Source organism: Cherax quadricarinatus, unplaced genomic scaffold (assembly GCF_038502225.1).
Source record: "Cherax quadricarinatus isolate ZL_2023a unplaced genomic scaffold, ASM3850222v1 Contig195, whole genome shotgun sequence".
In the NCBI taxonomy this organism is placed as follows: Eukaryota; Metazoa; Arthropoda; class Malacostraca; order Decapoda; family Parastacidae; genus Cherax; species Cherax quadricarinatus.
The window spans coordinates 118,783-138,011 of NW_027195221.1; the positions used below are offsets into that span (position 1 = coordinate 118,783).

The following is a 19,229-nucleotide window of genomic DNA, read 5'->3' on the forward strand; positions in this document are numbered from 1 at the left end:
CTCTCATCCACCGCCGACACCGCCCATACCACTACATGAATGACATATTTTCTTCATTCTAGAGTATATATCATATTTCTATGTTATTTATATTGTTTGTTATGTCATATTAGATGAAGTGAGATGGATAAATAAGCCGTAGAGTTGATATTAGCTAAATTATTGAAGTACAGAATTCCACTGGAACGGATTAATTGCATTTCAATTAATTTAAATGAGGAAAATTGACTCTGCAAACGAGCAAATCCAGTTGTGAGCAAGGTCATGGAACGGATTAAACTCGCAAGCAGAGGTTCCACTGTAATATGAAAAATAGAAAAAAAGGTATATCGGCAACACTTCTGCAAGTGGCAGGACTCCATGTTGCCATCATGTGAGCATCCAGTGCCAACTTTTTGGCCTCATATCTCTGTAAGTACTGACCCTAATTTTTTTATTCTAAAACACTTAAAAAATGTGCTCTTATTTTCCTATAAAAAAAAAAATTAAAAATATTCGGGGCGCTGTGCAGGTGAACGTACATATACGTTTGGACCGTTTGAGGGTTAAAAAAGGAATGTAATAGGGTGGATAGGGGAGCAATGTGGCAGACATTGTAAGTGTATAGAATAGATAGAAAGTTAGTAAATGCTGTAAAGAGCTTTTATGAGGATAGTGAGGCTCAGACTAGGGTCTATAGGAGAGAGGGAGATAACTTCCCAGTAAAAGAAGGACTTACACAAGGATGTGTAATGTCACCATGGTTGTTCAACATATTTATATATATGGTTGCAAAAGAAGTAAATGCTAGGGTGTTGGCGAGAGGAAAGGGATTAAATTATGAGGAACCAAATACAAAATGGGAGCTGACACAGTTATTTTTAGCTGATGATACTGTGCTTTTGGGAGGTTCTAAAGAAAAGTTGCAAAGGTTAGTGGACGAGTTTGGGAGGGTGTGTAAAGGAAGAAAGTTGAAAGTGAGCATAGATAAGGCTAAGGTGATGAGGGTATCAAACAATTTAAATAAAGAAAAACTGGATATCACATTGGAGGGAGGGAGTATGGAGTAAGTGAATGTGTTCAGATATTTGGGAGTTGACTTGTCAGCAGATGGGTTTATGAAGACAAGGTACCACAGAAATAATGAAGGAAAAAAGGTGAGTGGTGCTTTGAGGTATCTGTGGAGACAAAAAAATATTATCCATGGAGGCAAAGAAGGGAATGTATGAGAGTATAGTGGTACCAACACTCTTATAAGGGTGTGAAGCATGAGCTGTAAATGCTGTAGCAAGGAGGAGGCTGGAGGCAGTGGAGATGTCACGTCCAAGGGCAATGTGTGGTGTAATTATTATGTAGAGAATTCGTAGTGTGGAAATTAGGAGGTGTGGAGTTACTAAAAGTATTAGTCAGTAGGCTGAAGAGGGGTTGCTGAGGTGGTTTGGTCATTTAGGGAGGTTGGAACGAAGTAGAATGTCCTGGAGAGCGTATAAATCTGTAGTGGAAGGAAGGCGGGGTAGGAGTTATCCTAGGAAAGGTTGGAGAGAAAGAGTAAAGGAAGTTTTGTTAGTGAAGGGCTTAGGCTTCCAGCAAGTGTGCGTGAGCATTTTAGATAGGAGTGAATGGAAATGAATAGTTTTTGAGACCTGACGAGCTGTTGGAATGTGAGCAGAGTAATATTTTTGAATGAATTCAGGGAAACTGGTTGGCAGTACAGGTTGGCCATCACTAATCCGGCATCACTGGGACCTGTAGTGTACCAGATTAATGAGTTTGCCGGATTATAGAGTGGTTAGGTTAGAATACACTTTAAATAAAGTTAACCAACCTGAGCTATTTCATATATTTTGGCCTTTCTTTGATTAGTTTATCCTGCAGCATGTAAACTTTCATTATTTCTTGTTCACTTATAAAACTGCACTGCTCTAGATCTTTTAGCAGTTCACCTGTTAACTGAATTACCCTATCAGTAGAGACTCTACTACTTCTTCCTCATTTTCATCACTGCTTTCTCCTCCACTGGCTTGCTGCTGTGGATTTACAACCACCTGCACAATTTCTGAGTCTGATGAAATTTGAGTCAGTATAATGATGAAATTTGAAATTATGTTAGCAGAAGTAAGTGCCGGATTACTGATGGAACCGGATAACTGATTGCCGGATTAGTGATGGCTGACCTGTACTTGAGTCCTGGAGGTGGGAAGTACAATGCCTGCACTTTAAAGGAGGGGGTTTGGGATACTGGCTGTTTGGAATGACGTCTAAACTGAGCACCTCTGCAAGACAGTGATTATGAATGATGGTGAAGTGTTGAATAATGAAAGTTTTTTTCTCTTAGGGTTTTTCTTTCTTTTTGGGTCACCCTGCCTCAATGGGAAATGGTCAAAAGCCATGAATCAAGATACAATGCATTAGACTGAGTAACCTAAAACATACCACACTGGCCATCTACCTACTCTGATGGCAAACAACTGATATGGTACATTTCAGTTGAAGCAATTTAACACAGTAATGATTCATGTTTTTGGGGAGCATTAAGAGCAAATTATTAGTGTTCACTCCAGATACTTTCCTTAACAAAATTATCAATAAAATATGAACTTAAAAACTGTCATCAAGAAAGGGGTGTCATGATGCCAGTGAGAGGCTCGTGATTTAAGATGTCAAAGCAGGAGAAATATCAGAGCTGGAACAAATACAGAGAATGTTTATGGCACACACTAAGCCAGTAAAGCATTAAATTACTGAGAATGCCTTAAAGTCTTGAACATGTAGTCACTGGAGTGGAGGAGAGAGAGATATGCATGATAATACATATACCTGGAAAGTACTCAAGAGCCTGGTCCCAAATCTGCACACTGCCATAACATACTGAGATAACCTCCCTACCCTTCCTACCATCCACCCTACATTTATGCACTATAAAACTCGTGTAACTCACCATGCGACGGTCAAGGACTCCATGACTGGCTGGCTGCCGTGATCCTCCTGCTGCCGAGTTGTATAGCTCAGAAGACACAATATGTGCATGACTCAACTGTTGCATGTCTTGTGCTGACAGGACGCCAAACTGAATGTCCAAGATGTTACGAACAACATCAGTCTCACGGTACTGATCCTTCATCTTTGTTGTCAAGAGGTAACTTATACAATGATGAAATATCTGAAAATCCATTACAAAAATTATTGCAATGGTAAGAAAACATACACAGGTGTTCCTAGACTTACAATGGGGTTACAACAGAGTGAACTCGTAAGTCAAAAATATTGTAACTCAAATTATTATTTATTATTATCACACTGGCCGATTCCCACCAAGGCAGGGTGGCCCGAAAAAGAAAAACTTTCACCATCATTCACTCCATCACTGTCTTGCCAGAAGGGTGCTTTACACTACAGTTTTTAAACTGCAATATTAACACCCCTCCTTCAGAGTGCAGGCACTGTACTTCCCATCTCCAGGACTCAAGTCTGGCCTGCCGGTTTCCCTGAACCCCTTTGTTCACACTCCAACAGCACGTCAAGTATTAACCCTTTGACTGTTTCAGGCCCCTTTCTGAAACTGTCATTCTATGTCGCTCAATTTTTGAAAAAAAAAAATTATTTTTTCTTATGAAATGATAGAGAATCTTTTCCCGATGGTAATGACACCAAAAGTTCGAAATTTGGTCGAAAACTCATGGAATTATACTCCCGCGAAGTTAGCGGTCTTGGCGACATGCGTATCGGCGATTTTGCCGACTTTCGAGACCTATTTTCAGCCAATTCCATTGTTCCAGTTGACCAAACTCATAGCTATTTCTTTAGAACTCCATTTTATCTATCAGTTGAGTACAAGAAACGTCCTATTTACTAATTTGGACTACCCAAAATGGTGGTCAGAAATTGGCAATTTGGCCAATTTCACGCAAACTAAAAAAGATGCCAATTTCAAAATAGGGTCCAGAATAAACAAGGTAAGACATTCGTGGCACTAAAATAATATATGCTCTATTCATTAGTCACATCTCTAGGCCCCTTTTATATTATTATTTCTTTCTATTTTGATTTTTTATTCATACAAAAAAAATACAAAATTTACTGTTATGCAGACTACTGCATTATTGTAAAAATGGTATAAATAATATCAGTGCACTAGTGAAAGAATATTAGACTCCCCAGTTGACGTGTATTGGACGTGTGGTGTGATTTATTTACTCCTGAACATTGGTAAAAATCGAACATTTCCGCTACTTTGAGCTCGGTTTCAAGGTCGTTTTCATCGTCAAAGTAATGAAAATCATCTCCATTTCTGTAATATGTTTTCCATTTTATTACCTAAGACCACGAAAACGCAAATACAACGATAAATACTATACGAAAATACACCTCAAAGTCGGCGTTTTATTCCAAAAAATCCGATCAGTTTTTTTTTTTCTCATTACGCAATGTGTGCTGCAGGATTTTTTTATGTGGTGCACACTGACCACACAGACCCATTCTCTCACATGTGGGCCTACCAGCTTTCTCCCGCTTGATTTGAAGCCACTAGAATTATTGAGTCTATATACGTCAGAAACATTGGCTCGTAAGACGTATTTATACGTCGAAAATAGTCAATGGGTTAAAAACCATTTGTCTCCATTCACTCCTATCAAACACGCTCATGCATGCCTGCTGGAAGTCCAAGCCCCTCGAACACAAAACCTCCTTTACCCCCTCCCTCCAACCTTTCCTAGGCAGACCCCTACCCCACCTTCCTTCCATTACAGACTGATACACTCTTGAAGTCACTCTGTTTCGCTCCATTCTCTCTACATGTCCGAACCACCTCAACAACCCTTCCTCAGCCCTCTGGACAACAGTTTTGGTAATCCCGCACCTCCTCCTAACTTCCAAACTATGAATTCTCTGCATTATATTCACACCACACATTGCCCTCAGACATGACATCTCCACTGCCTCCAGCCTTCTCCTCGCTGCAACATTCATCACCCATGCTTCACACCCATATAAGAGTGTTGGTAAAACTATACTCTCATACATTCCCCTCTTTGCCTCCAAGGACAAAGTTCTTTGTCTCCACAGACTCCTAAGTGCACCACTCACCCTTTTCCCCTCATCAATTCTATGATTCACCTCATCTTTCATAGACCCATCCGCTGACACGTCCACTCCCAAATATCTGAATACATTCACCTCCTCCATACTCTCTCCCTCCAATCTGATATCCAATCTTTCATCACCTAATCTTTTTGTTATCCTCATAACCTTACTCTTTCCTGTATTCACTTTTAATTTTCTTCTTTTGCACACCCTACCAAATTCATCCACCAATCTCTGCAACTTCTCTTCAGAATCTCCCAAGAGCACAGTGTCATCAGCAAAGAGCAACTGTGACAACTCCCACTTTATGTGTGATTCTTTATCTTTTAACTCCACGCCTCTTGCCAAGACCCTCGCATTTACTTCTCTTACAACCCCATCTATAAATGTATTAAACAACCACGGTGACATCACACATCCTTGTCTAAGGCCTACTTTTACTGGGAAATAATTTCCCTCTTTCCTACATACTCTAACTTGAGCCTCACTATCCTCGTAAAAACTCTTCACTGCTTTCAGTAACCTACCTACTACACCATACACCTGCAACATCTGCCACATTGCCCCCCTATCCACCCTGTCATACGCCTTTTCCAAATCCATAAATGCCACAAAGACCTCTTTAGCCTTATCTAAATACTGTTCACTTATATGTTTCACTGTAAACACCTGGTCCACACACCCCCTGCCTTTCCTAAAGCCTCCTTGTTCATCTGCTATCCTATTCTCCGTCTTACTCTTAATTCTTTCAATAATAACTCTACCATACACTTTACCAGGTATACTCAACAGACTTATCCCCTTATAAATTTTGCACTCTCTTTTGTCCCCTTTGCCTTTATACAAAGGAACTATGCATGCTCTCTGCCAATCCCTAGGTACCTTACCCTCTTCCATACATTTATTAAATAATTGCACCAACCACTCCAAAACTATATCCCCACCTGCTTTTAACATTTCTATCTTTATCCCATCAATCCCAGCTGCCTTACCCCCTTTCATTTTACCTACTGCCTCACGAACTTTTCCCCCACTCACAGCTGGCTCTTCCTCACTCCTACAAGATGTTATTCCTCCTTGCCCTATACACGAAATCACAGCTTCCCTATCTTCATCAACATTTAACAATTCCTCAAAATATTCCCTCCATCTTCCCAATACCTCTAACTCTCCATTTAATAATTCTCCTCTCCTATTTTTAACTGACAAATCCATTTGTTCTCTAGGCTTCCTTAACTTGTTAATCTCACTCCAAAACTTTTTCTTATTTTCAACAAAATTTGTTGATAACATCTCACCCACTCTCTCATTTGCTCTCTTTTTGCACTGCTTCACCACTCTCTTAACCTCTCTCTTTTTCTCCATATACTCTTCCCTCCTTGCATTACTTCTACTTTGTAAAAACTTCTCATATGCTAACTTTTTCTCCCTTACTACTCTCTTTACATCATCATTCCACCAATCGCTCCTCTTCCCTCCCGCACCCACTTTCCTGTAACCACAAACTTCTGCTGAACACTCTAACACTACATTTTTAAACCTACCCCATACCTCTTTGACCCCATTTCCTATGCTCTCATTAGCCCATCTATCCTCCAATAGCTGTTTATATCTTACCCTAACTGCCTCCTCTTTTAGTTTATAAACCCTCACCTCTCTCTTCCCTGATGCATCTATTCTCCTTGTATCCCATCTACCTTTTACTCTCAGTGTAGCTACAACTAGAAAGTGATCTGATATATCTGTGGCCCCTCTATAAACATGTACATCCTGAAGTATACTCAACAGTCTTTTATCTACCAATACATAATCCAACAAACTACTGTCATTTCGCCCTACATCATATCTTGTATACTTATTTATCCTCTTTATCTTAAAATATGTATTACCTATAACTAAACCGCTTTCTATACAAAGTTCAATCAAAGGGCTCCCATTATCATTTACACCTGGCACCCCAAACTTACCTACCACACCCTCTCTAAAAGTTTCTCCTACTTTAGCATTCAGGTCCCCTACCACAATTACTCTCTCACTTGGTTCAAAAGCTCCTATACATTCACTTAACATCTCCCAAAATCTCTCTCTCTCCTCTGCATTCCTCTCTTCTCCAGGTGCATACACGCTTATTATGACCCACTTTTCGCATCCAACCTTTACTTTAATCCACATAATACTTGAATTTACACATTCATATTCTCTTTTCTCCTTCCATAACTGATCCTTCAACATTACTGCTACCCCTTCCTTTGCTCTAACTCTCTCAGATACTCCAGATTTAATCCCATTTATTTCCCCCCACCGAAACTCCCCTACCCCCTTCAGCTTTGCTTCGCTTAGGGCCAGGACATCCAACTTCTTTTCATTCATAACATCAGCAATCATCTGTTTCTTGTCATCCGCACTACATCCACGCACATCAAATATAAAACAAAAATTAAGTAAATAAATACAGTCTTCAATCAATTAATGTTTCTTTGGTCTCTTTTTTACCCTGCAATACTTTATACAGCTGATGGTTAAGCATCATGAGCTGCTCTAGTACCCAGAACATATTCATGGTAGTTGTTGATCTGGAAATGTGTGGGGAGGGTTTATGTGATACTGTACAATACCTGTGCAAACACATGACAAACTGTCACCTGCTATCAGCTATCACTTGCGAATACAGTGGAATCTCAATATTCATAAGTCTCTATATTTGCACAACTCGATATTCACCCAACTTTTTCGTGAAAAATCTGACTCAGTATTCAGACATTGCCCTGATCAACCTAAACATAGCACTCCATCTGGACGAAGTGTGATGATAACAAAGCATCATGAGCTTGGTCTCTCAACAGCTTTCACTCATTAACCCTTTCACTGTCGAGACCCCTGCTCAAAAACTTGCTCTCAGTGTTGCAAAATACAGTGGACCCTCAACTAACAGCGGTATTAAGTAACGGCAGTTTCGTCTAATGGTGCTTTTTGCCATAAAAAAGTCTCTAACAACGGTGAAAAACTCTACCAACGATGCTCATTTGGAACATGTCCATGTGCCGGGAGTGAGGCCTGAGTGGGCCCAGCCACTCCAAGACTCAGTGTGCCATTGTTTATAAGCTGTTTTTAGTGCTTATAACCACTAAAAAAGCCACCATGGGCCCCAAGAAAGCTTCTAGTGCCAAGCCTATGTTAAAAAGGGTGAGAATTACGATGGAAATGAAGGAGATCATTGAAAAATACGAGAGTGGAGTCCATATGGCTGAGTTGGAAAGGCAATACAACAAATCACATTCAACCACCAGTACTATCTTGGCAAACAGACAGGCAATCAAGGAAGCTGTTGTTGCAAAAGGTTAAAGTATGTTTTCAAAACGGAGACCGCAAATAATTGAAGAGGTAAAGAGACTGTTATTTTTATGGATAAATGAAAAACAATTATCAGGTGATAGTGTTTCTCAGTCTATAATTTGTGAAAAGGCAAGGAAGTTGCATGATGATCTCATTAAAAAAAATGCCTCAAAATAGTGCTGCAGCTGATGAATTTAAAGCCACCAAAGACTGGTTTGAGAGATTTAAGATTTGTAGTGGCATACACAGTGTGGTAAGGCATGGTGAGGCAGCCAGTTCAGACAAAAAAGCGGCTGAAAAATATGTGAAGGACTTTAAGGAATACATAGAGACTGAAAACTTAAAACCTGAACAAGTGTTTGTGACGAAACAGGCCTGTTTTGGAAGAAAATGCCAAACAGGACCTACATTACTCAGGAGGACAAGGAACTCCCAGGACATAAGCCTATGAAAGACAGGATGACATTAATGTTGTGTAGTAATGCTAGTGGTGATTGCAAAGTGAAGCCTTTATTGGTGTATCACTCTGAAACTCCCAGAGTGTTCAAGAAAAACAATATCATCAAGGGTAATTTGTGAGTGCTGTGGAGATCAAACAGTAAAGCATGGGTCACTAGGGTATTTTTCTTGGACTGGTTTTATGGTGTGTTTGGCCCCACTGTGACAAAATACCTCCAGGAAAAGAAACTATCACTCAATTGCCTCCTGGTAATGGACAATGATCCTGCTCATCCTCACGACTTGCAAGAGGAAATTGCAGGGGAGTTTGGTTTTGTTAAGGTGAAGTTTCTGCCTCCTTATACAACTCCTCTCCTTCAGCCCATGGACCAGCTGGTCATTTCAAACTTCAAAAAACTCTACACAAAAGCAGTGTTTCAGAAGCGCTTTGAAGTGACCTCAGACACTCAACTGATTCTAAGAGAGTTTTGGAAAGATCACTTCAATATCCTCAGCTGTGTAAACCTTGTAGGTAAGGCTTGGGAGGGAGTGACTAAGAGGACCTTGAACTCTGCTTGGAGGAAACCGTGGCCAGAATGTGTAGAACCGAGGGATGTCGAAGGGTTTGGGGCTAACCCTCAGGAGGCTATGCCAGTAGTGGAAGCTATTGTGTCATTGGGGAAGGCCTTGGGGTTGGAGGTTTGTGACAAGGATGTGAAAGAGTTGGTGCAAAATGACGAGGAAGAACTAACCACTGCAGACCTGCAAGAGCTTCAGGTGCAACAGCAACAGATCACATCTCAGGAATGTTCTTCACAGCAGGATGAAGAGAGACGGAGAAAGATGACTTTGTCAAGGATTAGGGAAATGTGTTCAATGTTTACAAAGATGCAAGCATTTATCGATGAAGTTTATCCTGTCACAGAAGTTGCAAGCCGCATTGGCAACATGTACAATGACACTCTTGTGTCCCATTTTAGGGAAATCCTAAGGGCACGTGAGAAACAGAGCTCTCTGGACAGATACAGTGGACCCCCGCATAACAATCACCTCCGAATGCGACCAATTATGTAAGTGTATTTATGTAAGTGCGTTTGTACGTGTATGTTTGGGGGTCTGAAATGGACTAATCTACTTCACAATATTCCTTATGGGAACAAATTCGGTCAGTACTGGCACCTGAACATACTTCTGGAGTGAAAAAATATCGTTAACCGGGGGTCCACTGTATTTTGTGCAACAGGGGTCCAGTGACTCAAGCTGGTCCTAGTGGCATTAAAAACAAAGAAGGGAGGTAACCCCACCAAAGGACTTGGTACCTGAAGCCTTTATGGAAGGAGATTGTCCTTCCAAGCAACAGACAATCCAGTGGCATTTAATTATTGTTTATTTTGCATGTCCCATTCCTTTTGGTGTAAGGAAATATATATTTCATGTAAAAGCAAAAAATTTTTTCAGACTTTGGGGTGTCAGTTCAGTAACCCGTTTTCTTCTTTTGTACTATCTCCTACGCTCTCTCTCTATATCTGATCTTCCTCTGGGTTTCCTCAATGGTACATGTTTCATACATACTTTGTATGCCTCTGTATTCAGCTTCTCTAGGCAATGGTGGGGATTTAGGGTGCTCATGTCTGATTCCCAAGGTATGTTTGATAGCTCTTGGTTTATTTTTTCCCAGTTAATTCTAAGGTTGTTAAAATTAAACTTACTGAACATCCCGTCTCGCGAGGATTACCTCCGTAAAGCTGATGTCTTGCTCTCTGACTCACGCACCTACACTCCTCTCGTTTCCAACCCTCTTGATTGCATCAAGAGAACTTTCAACAAAAAACTAAGGACTCTCTCCGACCTCTGTCCTCCTGACTTTGACCTTGTTCAACGGTTTCGTGTCATCTGTCCCTCTCTTCCCTATTTCTATGGCCTTCCCAAAACTCATAAACCTGATATTCCTCTTCGTCCTATCATATCCTCTAGAGGTTCTGTCTCTTATTCTCTTGCTTCTTGGCTGGCCAAAACCCTCACTCCCTTTCTTGGTACTTTTTCTCCTGCCCACCTCCGTCACTCTCAAGACTTCATTGAACGGGTTCGCTCTCTCCCAACCTGTAAGATGCTTAGTCTTGACGTTGAGTCCCTCTTCACCAATGTCCCTCTTGATGATGTCCTTGATTTCCTTAGAGAGAAGGCCCATGAAGGGTTTCTTCATCTCCCTATCCCCACTGATGTCTTTCTTGATCTGATCCGCCTCTGTGTGGACTCTAACTCCTTTTCCTTCCAAGGGAAATATTATTCCCAAACCTTCGGTGTCGCTATGGGCTCTCCTCTCTCTCCTGTCCTTGCTAATCTTTACATGGAATACTTCGAGACTGTTCTTCTTCCTACCCTCGATGTGCAACCTTCACTCTGGCTCCGCTATGTGGATGACATCTTTGCTCTGTGGCCTCATGACTCCAGTCTCTTCCAACCTTTTCTTGAAGCTCTTAACAATCTTGCCCCTTCCATTAAGTTTAAAGCTGAATGGGAATCTAATTCCTTACTTCCTTTCCTTGATGTCCATGTCCACCGCTCAGATACAGGTTTTTCCTTTTCCGTTTACCGTAAACCTATGCACAGTGGCATGTACATTCACTACTTTTCCTATCATGCTTCCCCTGTCAAGAAAAGTGTTCTTATCTCCCTCTTTCTCCGTGCCCTCCGCATCTGTGATCCTCAGTTCCTTCCAGCAGAAATTTCCACTCTTTATAATTCGTTCTCCCGTCTTGGCTACCCTTCCCATTTCATAGACTCTGCCCTCTCACGTGCTAAACGCAATTTCTTCTCTCCCAAACTCTCTACTCATGGGAACTCTTCTATCCTCTGCCTTCCCTACATTTCCGGTCTTTCTAATCTCAACAATTCTCTCCGTCCCTTAGACATCAAGCTTACCTTCCGCCAGACTAACACTCTTCGCACTAATCTCGTTCATACCTCTCCTCCCTCTACAGATGTTCCTGGTGTCTACTCTATTTCTTGCTCCTCCTGTCCTCTTCAATACTTTGGAGAAACTGGTCGATCTCTTTCTGACAGACTTAGGGAGCACAAAAATAGTGTTAGGCTTGCCGACAATAACAATGCTCTTTTCTGTCACGTCAGAGATCATAGCCATCCTATTGACTGGTCTTCTGCTAAAACTGTCTTCCCTACTTCCAACTCGAACAGTCGCCGTTTAGTTGAATCCTCTCTTATACACAACTTTCCTTGTATGAACCTTAGCCCTGGCTTCGTCTCTGTAGATGCCTTCCTCTCCCACTACATTGTAAAATGCTCCAAACTTCAGAACACCCGTGACTTAACCTGAATCCTCATTTTTTCTTCTTCTTCTTCTTCTTCTTTTTCTTCTTCCTCTTCCCCTTTCCTCTCTCCTTTTCTCCTCTGGGTTGTCTTTCTCTCTCCTGTCTCGTGTTTCTGTTCCTTCTTTATTTTATTTCACCACTTCCCCTTTCACGCACCTCGGTGCGCTTGCTCTCCCTCTGTGGGTTTCTAGCTCTCTTGCAGTGCTCCCCTTCCTTTGTATTTGACTGGCTCGTCTTCCTTATTTCCCATTTCTACCACTACCACTACTACTACCTCTTCTTCTTCTACTACTTCTACTGATGAAATTAGACACATGTGCGGAGTCTGGTTGTCTTTGTTGTGGACGTTTCGCCATCCAGTGGCTGGCTGGATGGCGAAACGTCTACGGTGGGGATGCCCGGGTGTTGTGCGTGTGTCATTTCATCCTGTCGGTATTATATACAATTCTTGTACTACTACTACTACTACTACTACTACTACCACTACTACTACCTCCACCTCTTCCTGCCTATATATAGCCGTCCTGCTCCTCCTCTGTTAGTGTGACTTTGTCAATGGTCCAAGTCGGACCGAAACGTCGTCGTAAGCTTCTGTCTTTTATGTGCGGGTTATTTGTGTATCGTTCCAGTCACGGTATTGTGCCTTTTTGTTATTTATCCCGTCTCTAACTTTAGTGATGCAGTTTCCTACCCCTGAGTTAATACTAGTTTGAACCTCTATGATGTTATGATCAGAGTAAATAGTTTTGGAAACTGTTATGTCTCTGATCAGTTCCTCATTGTTTGTGAATATCAAATCCAGGGTATTTTCATTTCTAGTGGGATCAATTACCTGTTGGTTTAACCCTTTGAGGGTCGACAGGCCCTCTCCGAAACTTGTTCTCAGGGTCGGCCAAATTTAACCCTTTGACTGTCGCGGCCGTATATATACGTCTTACGAGGTACCGTGTTTGACATATATATACTCATAAATTCTAGCGGCTTCAAATCAAGCAGGAGAAAGCTGGTAGGCCCACATGTGAGAGAATGGGTCTGTGTGGTCAGTGTGCACCATATAAAAAAAATCCTGGAGCACGCAGTGCATAATGAGAAAAAAAAAACTCTGACCATTTTTTTTAATTAAAATGCCGACTTTGTGGTCTGTTTTCGTATAGTATTTATGGTTGTATTCTCCTTTTCTTGGTCTCATTTGATAGAATGGAAAACATATTATAGAAATAGAGGTGATTTTGATTAATTTTACTATAAGAAGAACCTGGAAATGGAGCTCAAAATAGGGGAAATATTTGATTTTTGCTAATGTTCAAAAGTAAACAAATGATGCCATTGTCCAATAAATGTCCAACTAGCCATTCTAATATGCAGTCATGAATGGGTTGATGTTATTTATACAATTATTACAGTATTGCTGTAGTCTGCATAATAGTAAGTCTTCTATTTTTTGTTTGAATAAAAATTCAAAATAGAAAGCAAGAGTAATATCAGAGGGGCCTGGAGACATGACTGATGAACAAAGAAATTGTTATTTTAGAGCCAGGAATGTCTGCGTTGTTCATTCTGGACCTTATTTTGAAATTGTCATATTTTTTAATTTTCGTGAAATTGGCCAAATTGCAAATTTCTGACCACATTATTGGGTAGTTGAAATCGGTAAATGGGCAGTTTTTTATACTCAATTGATAGAAAAAATGGAGTTCTAAAGAAATAGCTATGAATTTCGTCGACTGGAACAATGGAATTAGCCGAAAATAGGGCTCAAAATGGGCGAAATCGCCGATTTGTAAATATCGCCGAGGTCGCTAACTTCGCGAGAGCATAATTCTGTCAGTTTTCCATCAAATTTCGTTTTTTTTGGTGTCATTACAATCGGGAAAAGATTCTCTATCATTTATTAATAAGAAAAAATCATTTTTTTTTTTTTGAAATTTTGTGACACCAGGAGACACCTCAGGATTGGGGGTTGCAACAGTCAAAGGGTTAAAAAAAAAATTATTTTTTCTTATGAAAAGATAGAGAATCTTTTCCCAATCATAATGACACCAAAAGTATGAAATTGGATGGAAAACTTATGGAATTATGCTCTCGCAAAGTGAGCGGTCTCGACGATGTTTACGCATCAGCGATTTTGCCCACTTTGAGCCCTCTTTTCGGCCAATTCCAATGTACTAGTTGACAAAAATCGTAACTATTTCACTAGAACTCCATTTTTTCTATCGAACAAGTACAAGAAACCACCCATTTACCAATTTCAACTATCCAATAAAGTGGTCAGAATTTAGCAATTTTGCCAATTTCACACAAATTTCAAAAGATGCCAATTTCTGAATAGGGTCCAGAATAAACAATAAAGACATTCCTGGCACTAAAATAACAAGTTCTCTGTTCGTTAGTCACATCCCCAGGCCCCTCTTATATTTGTTTGGCTTTCCATATTGAAATTTTATTATTACAAAAAATAGAAGATTTACTGTTATGCAGACTGCTGCATTAGTGTAGAAATGGTATAAATAATATCAGCATACTTGTGAAAGAATATTAGACTCACCAGTTAACGTGTATTGGACGCTTGGCATGATTTGTTTACTTTTGAACTTTGATAAAAATCTAACATTTCTGCTACTTTGCGCTCAATTTCAAGGTACTTTTCTTTGTAAAACCAGTCAAAATCATCTCAATTTTTGTAATATGTCTTCCATTCTATAAAATGAGACCAAGAAAAGTGAGGGGAAGTCACGCTCAACCGCGCGTGACTTCCCCTCACACTCCTAAGTGGAGACCTAGAAATTTGCCCTCTGTGTGTCTAGAAATGGGTGAACCATTTGTCAATATGTTTAGCTGTAAATCTGAAGCACTGTTCCCAAATAGCATGAAGTAGGTTTTGTCTATATTGAGAGTAAGTTTGTTGGTCATCCAAGAAGATATTTTTAGCAGTTCGGTATTGTGTCTGTTAGTATGGTTAGGTTTGGGCGAGAGAAGACATAAGTAGTGTCATCTGCAAATAAAATGGGTTTAAGGAGTTTAGTTGTATTTGGGAGGTCACTGATGTAAATGGGAAAGAGAAATGCGCCAAGGACACTTTTTTGTGGGACTCCAACAAGAACAGGTTGTGTAGTGGAGCTAGCTCCATTTGTGTATACATACTGGGTTCTGTTGCTAAGGTAAGATTTTAGGTAAACGAGAGAGTGTCCTCTGACCCATAATGCTCAAGTTTTTGGTGCAATAGGTCAGGGTCAACTGTATCAAAAGCTTTACAAAAGTCTATGAAAAGTCCCAGAAGAAATTAATTTTTTCTGAGTGCTGAATACATTAGCTCAAGCATATGTATAACTGCATCATTAGTTGTTCAATTCAGTTGGATGGCCTCCTTTGATGATCGGGCTGACCTTTGCTGTCTTGAGTAAGGATAATATAATAAACTTACTTAAAAGCTGTCTTCCCCACCGCCAACGCCGTTTTCCCCACCACCCAAACTGTCTTCCTCACCACCCATGCTGTCTTCTCTTTTCACTATCTGTCCCTGATGTAAGGCCACAAGATGTACTCCAAGATGTGCTCCTTCCCCTTGGAATAGCATATGGCATACTACCATAATGCATGTAGTCTCGTATAAATTGACACCTCGCTGGAGAATATTCCTCTTCATTGTCGTTACTGGAATTGTAATCAAGAGCTTGGATATCACTGTCAGTATCACCATCATGACCACTGTTCACATCTGAGTCCTGAACATGGGAAAATACGAGTTTCCTCTTTCACCGAGGTGCAAATGAATATGAACGAGACGGCCCAGCACCAGAGGTGGAAGGCTAATAGTAGTCTGGGTTTTCAGCACTATTTCTGGTATCCTGGGCACTGCTTTCGGCCAGAAACTCCTCAAAACAATGAAATTCATCTTCATGACACTTCCATCTCTGTTAGAATTATCACTTAGGAAAAGAAGAGTCCCAATTCACCGGGAAGTGAGGTATTCCGTACCGCTAGGCATGGTGAACAAGGCGTACTGAATTGGCACTCCCACAATGCGCTGCAGCCTCCCCCATATTTTTTATACTGCAAACATGAGCACACAGACCCATTATCTCATATGTAGGCCTACCAGCTTTCCCCAGCCAGATCTGAAGCAGCTAGAATTTTGGCGTAGCATTACGGGAAAAGGTTAAGCATCGTTTATTCAAGCTCCGTGAAACTATTTGGTATTTCTTTGTTATTCTGTAGTGTTTTTTAACCCTTTCAGGGTCCACACAGACTTGTTCTCAGGGTCCCCCAAATTTCAAAAAAAAAAAAAAATTCTTATGAAAAGATAGAGAATCTTTTCCTGGCACTAAAATAGCATTTCCTATGTTCATTAGTCATGTCCCCACACCCCTCTTACAGTCTTTTGCTTTCCATTTTGAATTTTTATTCTCACAAAAAATAGAAGATTTACTGTTATGCAGACTGCTGCATTAGTGCATAAATGGTATAAATAATATTGGCGCACTTGTGGAAGAATATTAAACTCACCAGTTGACGTGTATTGGACGCTTAGCATGATTTGTTTACTTTTGAACTTTGGTAAAAATCGAACATTTCTGCTACTTTGAGCTCAATTTCAAGGTACTTTTCATTGTAAAACCAGTCAAAATCATCTCAATTTCTGTAATATGTCTTCCAATCTATCAAATGAGACCAGAAAAACTAGAATACAACAATAAATACCATAGGAAAATACAGTGCAAAGTCATTGTTTTAATCCAAAAATGCGGTCAAAGTTTTTTTTTCTCATTACGCACTGTGTGTTGCAGGATTTTTTTTATACCGCGCACACTGACCACTTAGACCCATTCTTTCATATGTAGGCCTACCAGCTTTCTCTCACTAGATTTGAAGGCGCTAGAATTTATGAGTACTAGTACATCAAGGACCCTGGTACGTAAGCCATACTAGTACAGCCGAAACTGTGAAAGGGTTAAATATATTCGTTGAAAATAAGTAATCAAGGCTCAAAAAAAAAAAAAAAAAAAATAGTAGTGATCCAAACAAGCCTAAAATTCCACGAAGCTTTACCCCAGGGGAGGCTAGTACACCAAACTGGGAGTAGAATGAAATTAGCTCTGAGGCACCTACACCAACGTATGTCCTCGGATCACGGTACAACACCTAGGTCTGCTGGGTGCATGATTCTTGTATGAGTGTATGGTCCCGTGGGTTAGAGCATCATGGAATTTTCGCTCACCATGAGGTGGGCTAAAGCAACACAGGTTCGAGCCACTGGCTAGTCGCAGTGTTATTATTGATTAAATACTACTCGTTCATGGTTACAATATATATACACTGCTTGTGGAGGCTAGTACACCAAACGAGAAGTAGAATGAAATTAGCTCTGAGGCACCCACACCATCGTATGTCCTCGGATCATGGTACAACACCTAGCTCTGCTGGGTGCATGATTCTTATAGGATTGTATGGTCCCATGGGTTAGTGTCATAGAATTTTCACTCATCATGAGGCAGGCTAAAACAACGTGGATTCAAGCCCCCAGCTAGTCACAGTGTTGATAATGAATATACAGTAGACTGTCATTTAGCACAAGGGGATAAGGGGACTTTATCCCTCATCCTCGAGTTCACAGCGAATGAACGCACGTCTGACCGAGACCGACTACAAGGCGAGGGTCTTTGTTAGGTGTATACAAACAAAAGGAAGTGGGGAAAATTGGTGCGTGCAAAGAAAATGGTATAGAATGTGAAAATTGGAGTGGCTGTGTTTGTTCGGCGATTGTGTTCATAACCAGATGCAAAAATTTGGCGAATTTTTTGGTCACGAAGCGATTTGTTAGTGTTTGGAAGCATTCATGACCAGAGGTTTCACTGTACAGTGGACCCCCGCCTTATGAACGCATCGCGTTACGTTAAATCTGCCATACGAAGCATTTGAACGCAAAAATTTTGCCTCACCTCACGATAAAAACCTCGCCTTACGTGATTCTTCTGGGACGCGTCCCATGTGTGGCCTCAGTGCCAGTGTTTACAAGCCAGCCAGTGCGGTCGCATCTACGCATACATTCGGTACATTTCACATTATCCCAGTGTTTTTAGTGCTTGTAACTGTAAAATAAGTCACCATGGACCCCAAGAAAGCTTCTAGTGCCATCCCTGTGGTAAAAAGGGCAAGAATTAGTATGGAATTGAAAAAAAGAGATTAAGCAAATGTGTGCAAAGTGGGTTGAACTGCAAACCTTAACCCTTTGACTGTTTCCGACGTATAAATACGTCTTACGAGCCAATGTTTCTGACGTATTTATACGCACAAATTCTAGCGGCTTCAAATCGAGCGCCAAAGGCCTGGTAGGCCTACTTGGGAGAGAATGGGTCTCAGTGGTCGGTGTGCACCCTGTGAAAAAAATCTGGGACCCAGCGGTGCATTGTGGGAACGCCATGTTGTCAGTCCATTTTCACCATGCCTCTCGGTAAGAAGTTCCTCACTCCTCGGCGGATTGGAGGTCTTTTGTTCCCAAGTGATAGCTCTAACAGCGATGAAAATGTCAGTGACAGTGAATTCAAGGGTTTTCAAGTGAGTGTTACCGAAAAAAGTGCCCAGGATAACGTAAATAGTGACGAAAACCCAGATGACCCACAACCTTCGACCTCTGGTGCTGTGCCGGCTTGTTCACATTCACGTTCGCCTGTACCAGGACGAAAGAGGAAACTATTTGGTCGTGTACAACACCCTGATGATAGCAGTGATAGTGATAGTGATTTCAAGGTCATTGAAAGCAGTTCTAGTGACAGTGAGAGTGAATATTCCCCAGTGAAGCGCCAGTATGTACGACGTAGTATGCGGTCTGGTAGTGTTTCATATGTTGTTCCAAGGGGAAGGAGAAACTCTGGGAGCACATCCCGTGGCCCAACACCACGACCTGATAGTGAAGATGACGATATTGTAACGATGGGTATGAATGGTGACAGTGAGGGAGGAGGCAGTGGTGGTGATAGTGAGGGTGGCACGGCCCATGTGGCACCATCACCGGGCCATGCTACTAGCCACGCGGCTGACTCAGCAGAACAACCAGCCTCACCCTACCCCACA

At 41.0% G+C, this 19,229-nt stretch overlaps 1 protein-coding gene across 1 annotated transcript in view; it reads right to left on the bottom strand.

Moving 5' to 3' along the window:
- The window catches only part of LOC128703435 (DNA-directed RNA polymerase III subunit RPC1), a 108,548-nt gene that overhangs the window by 84,615 nt on the left and 4,704 nt on the right, over positions 1–19,229 (bottom strand). Inside the window, exon 2 of the mRNA XM_070080175.1 lies at positions 2,918–3,139. Within this exon, the coding sequence (XP_069936276.1) occupies positions 2,918–3,100 (183 nt within the window). The 5' untranslated portion in view covers positions 3,101–3,139. The remainder of the gene's footprint in view (positions 1–2,917; positions 3,140–19,229) is intronic.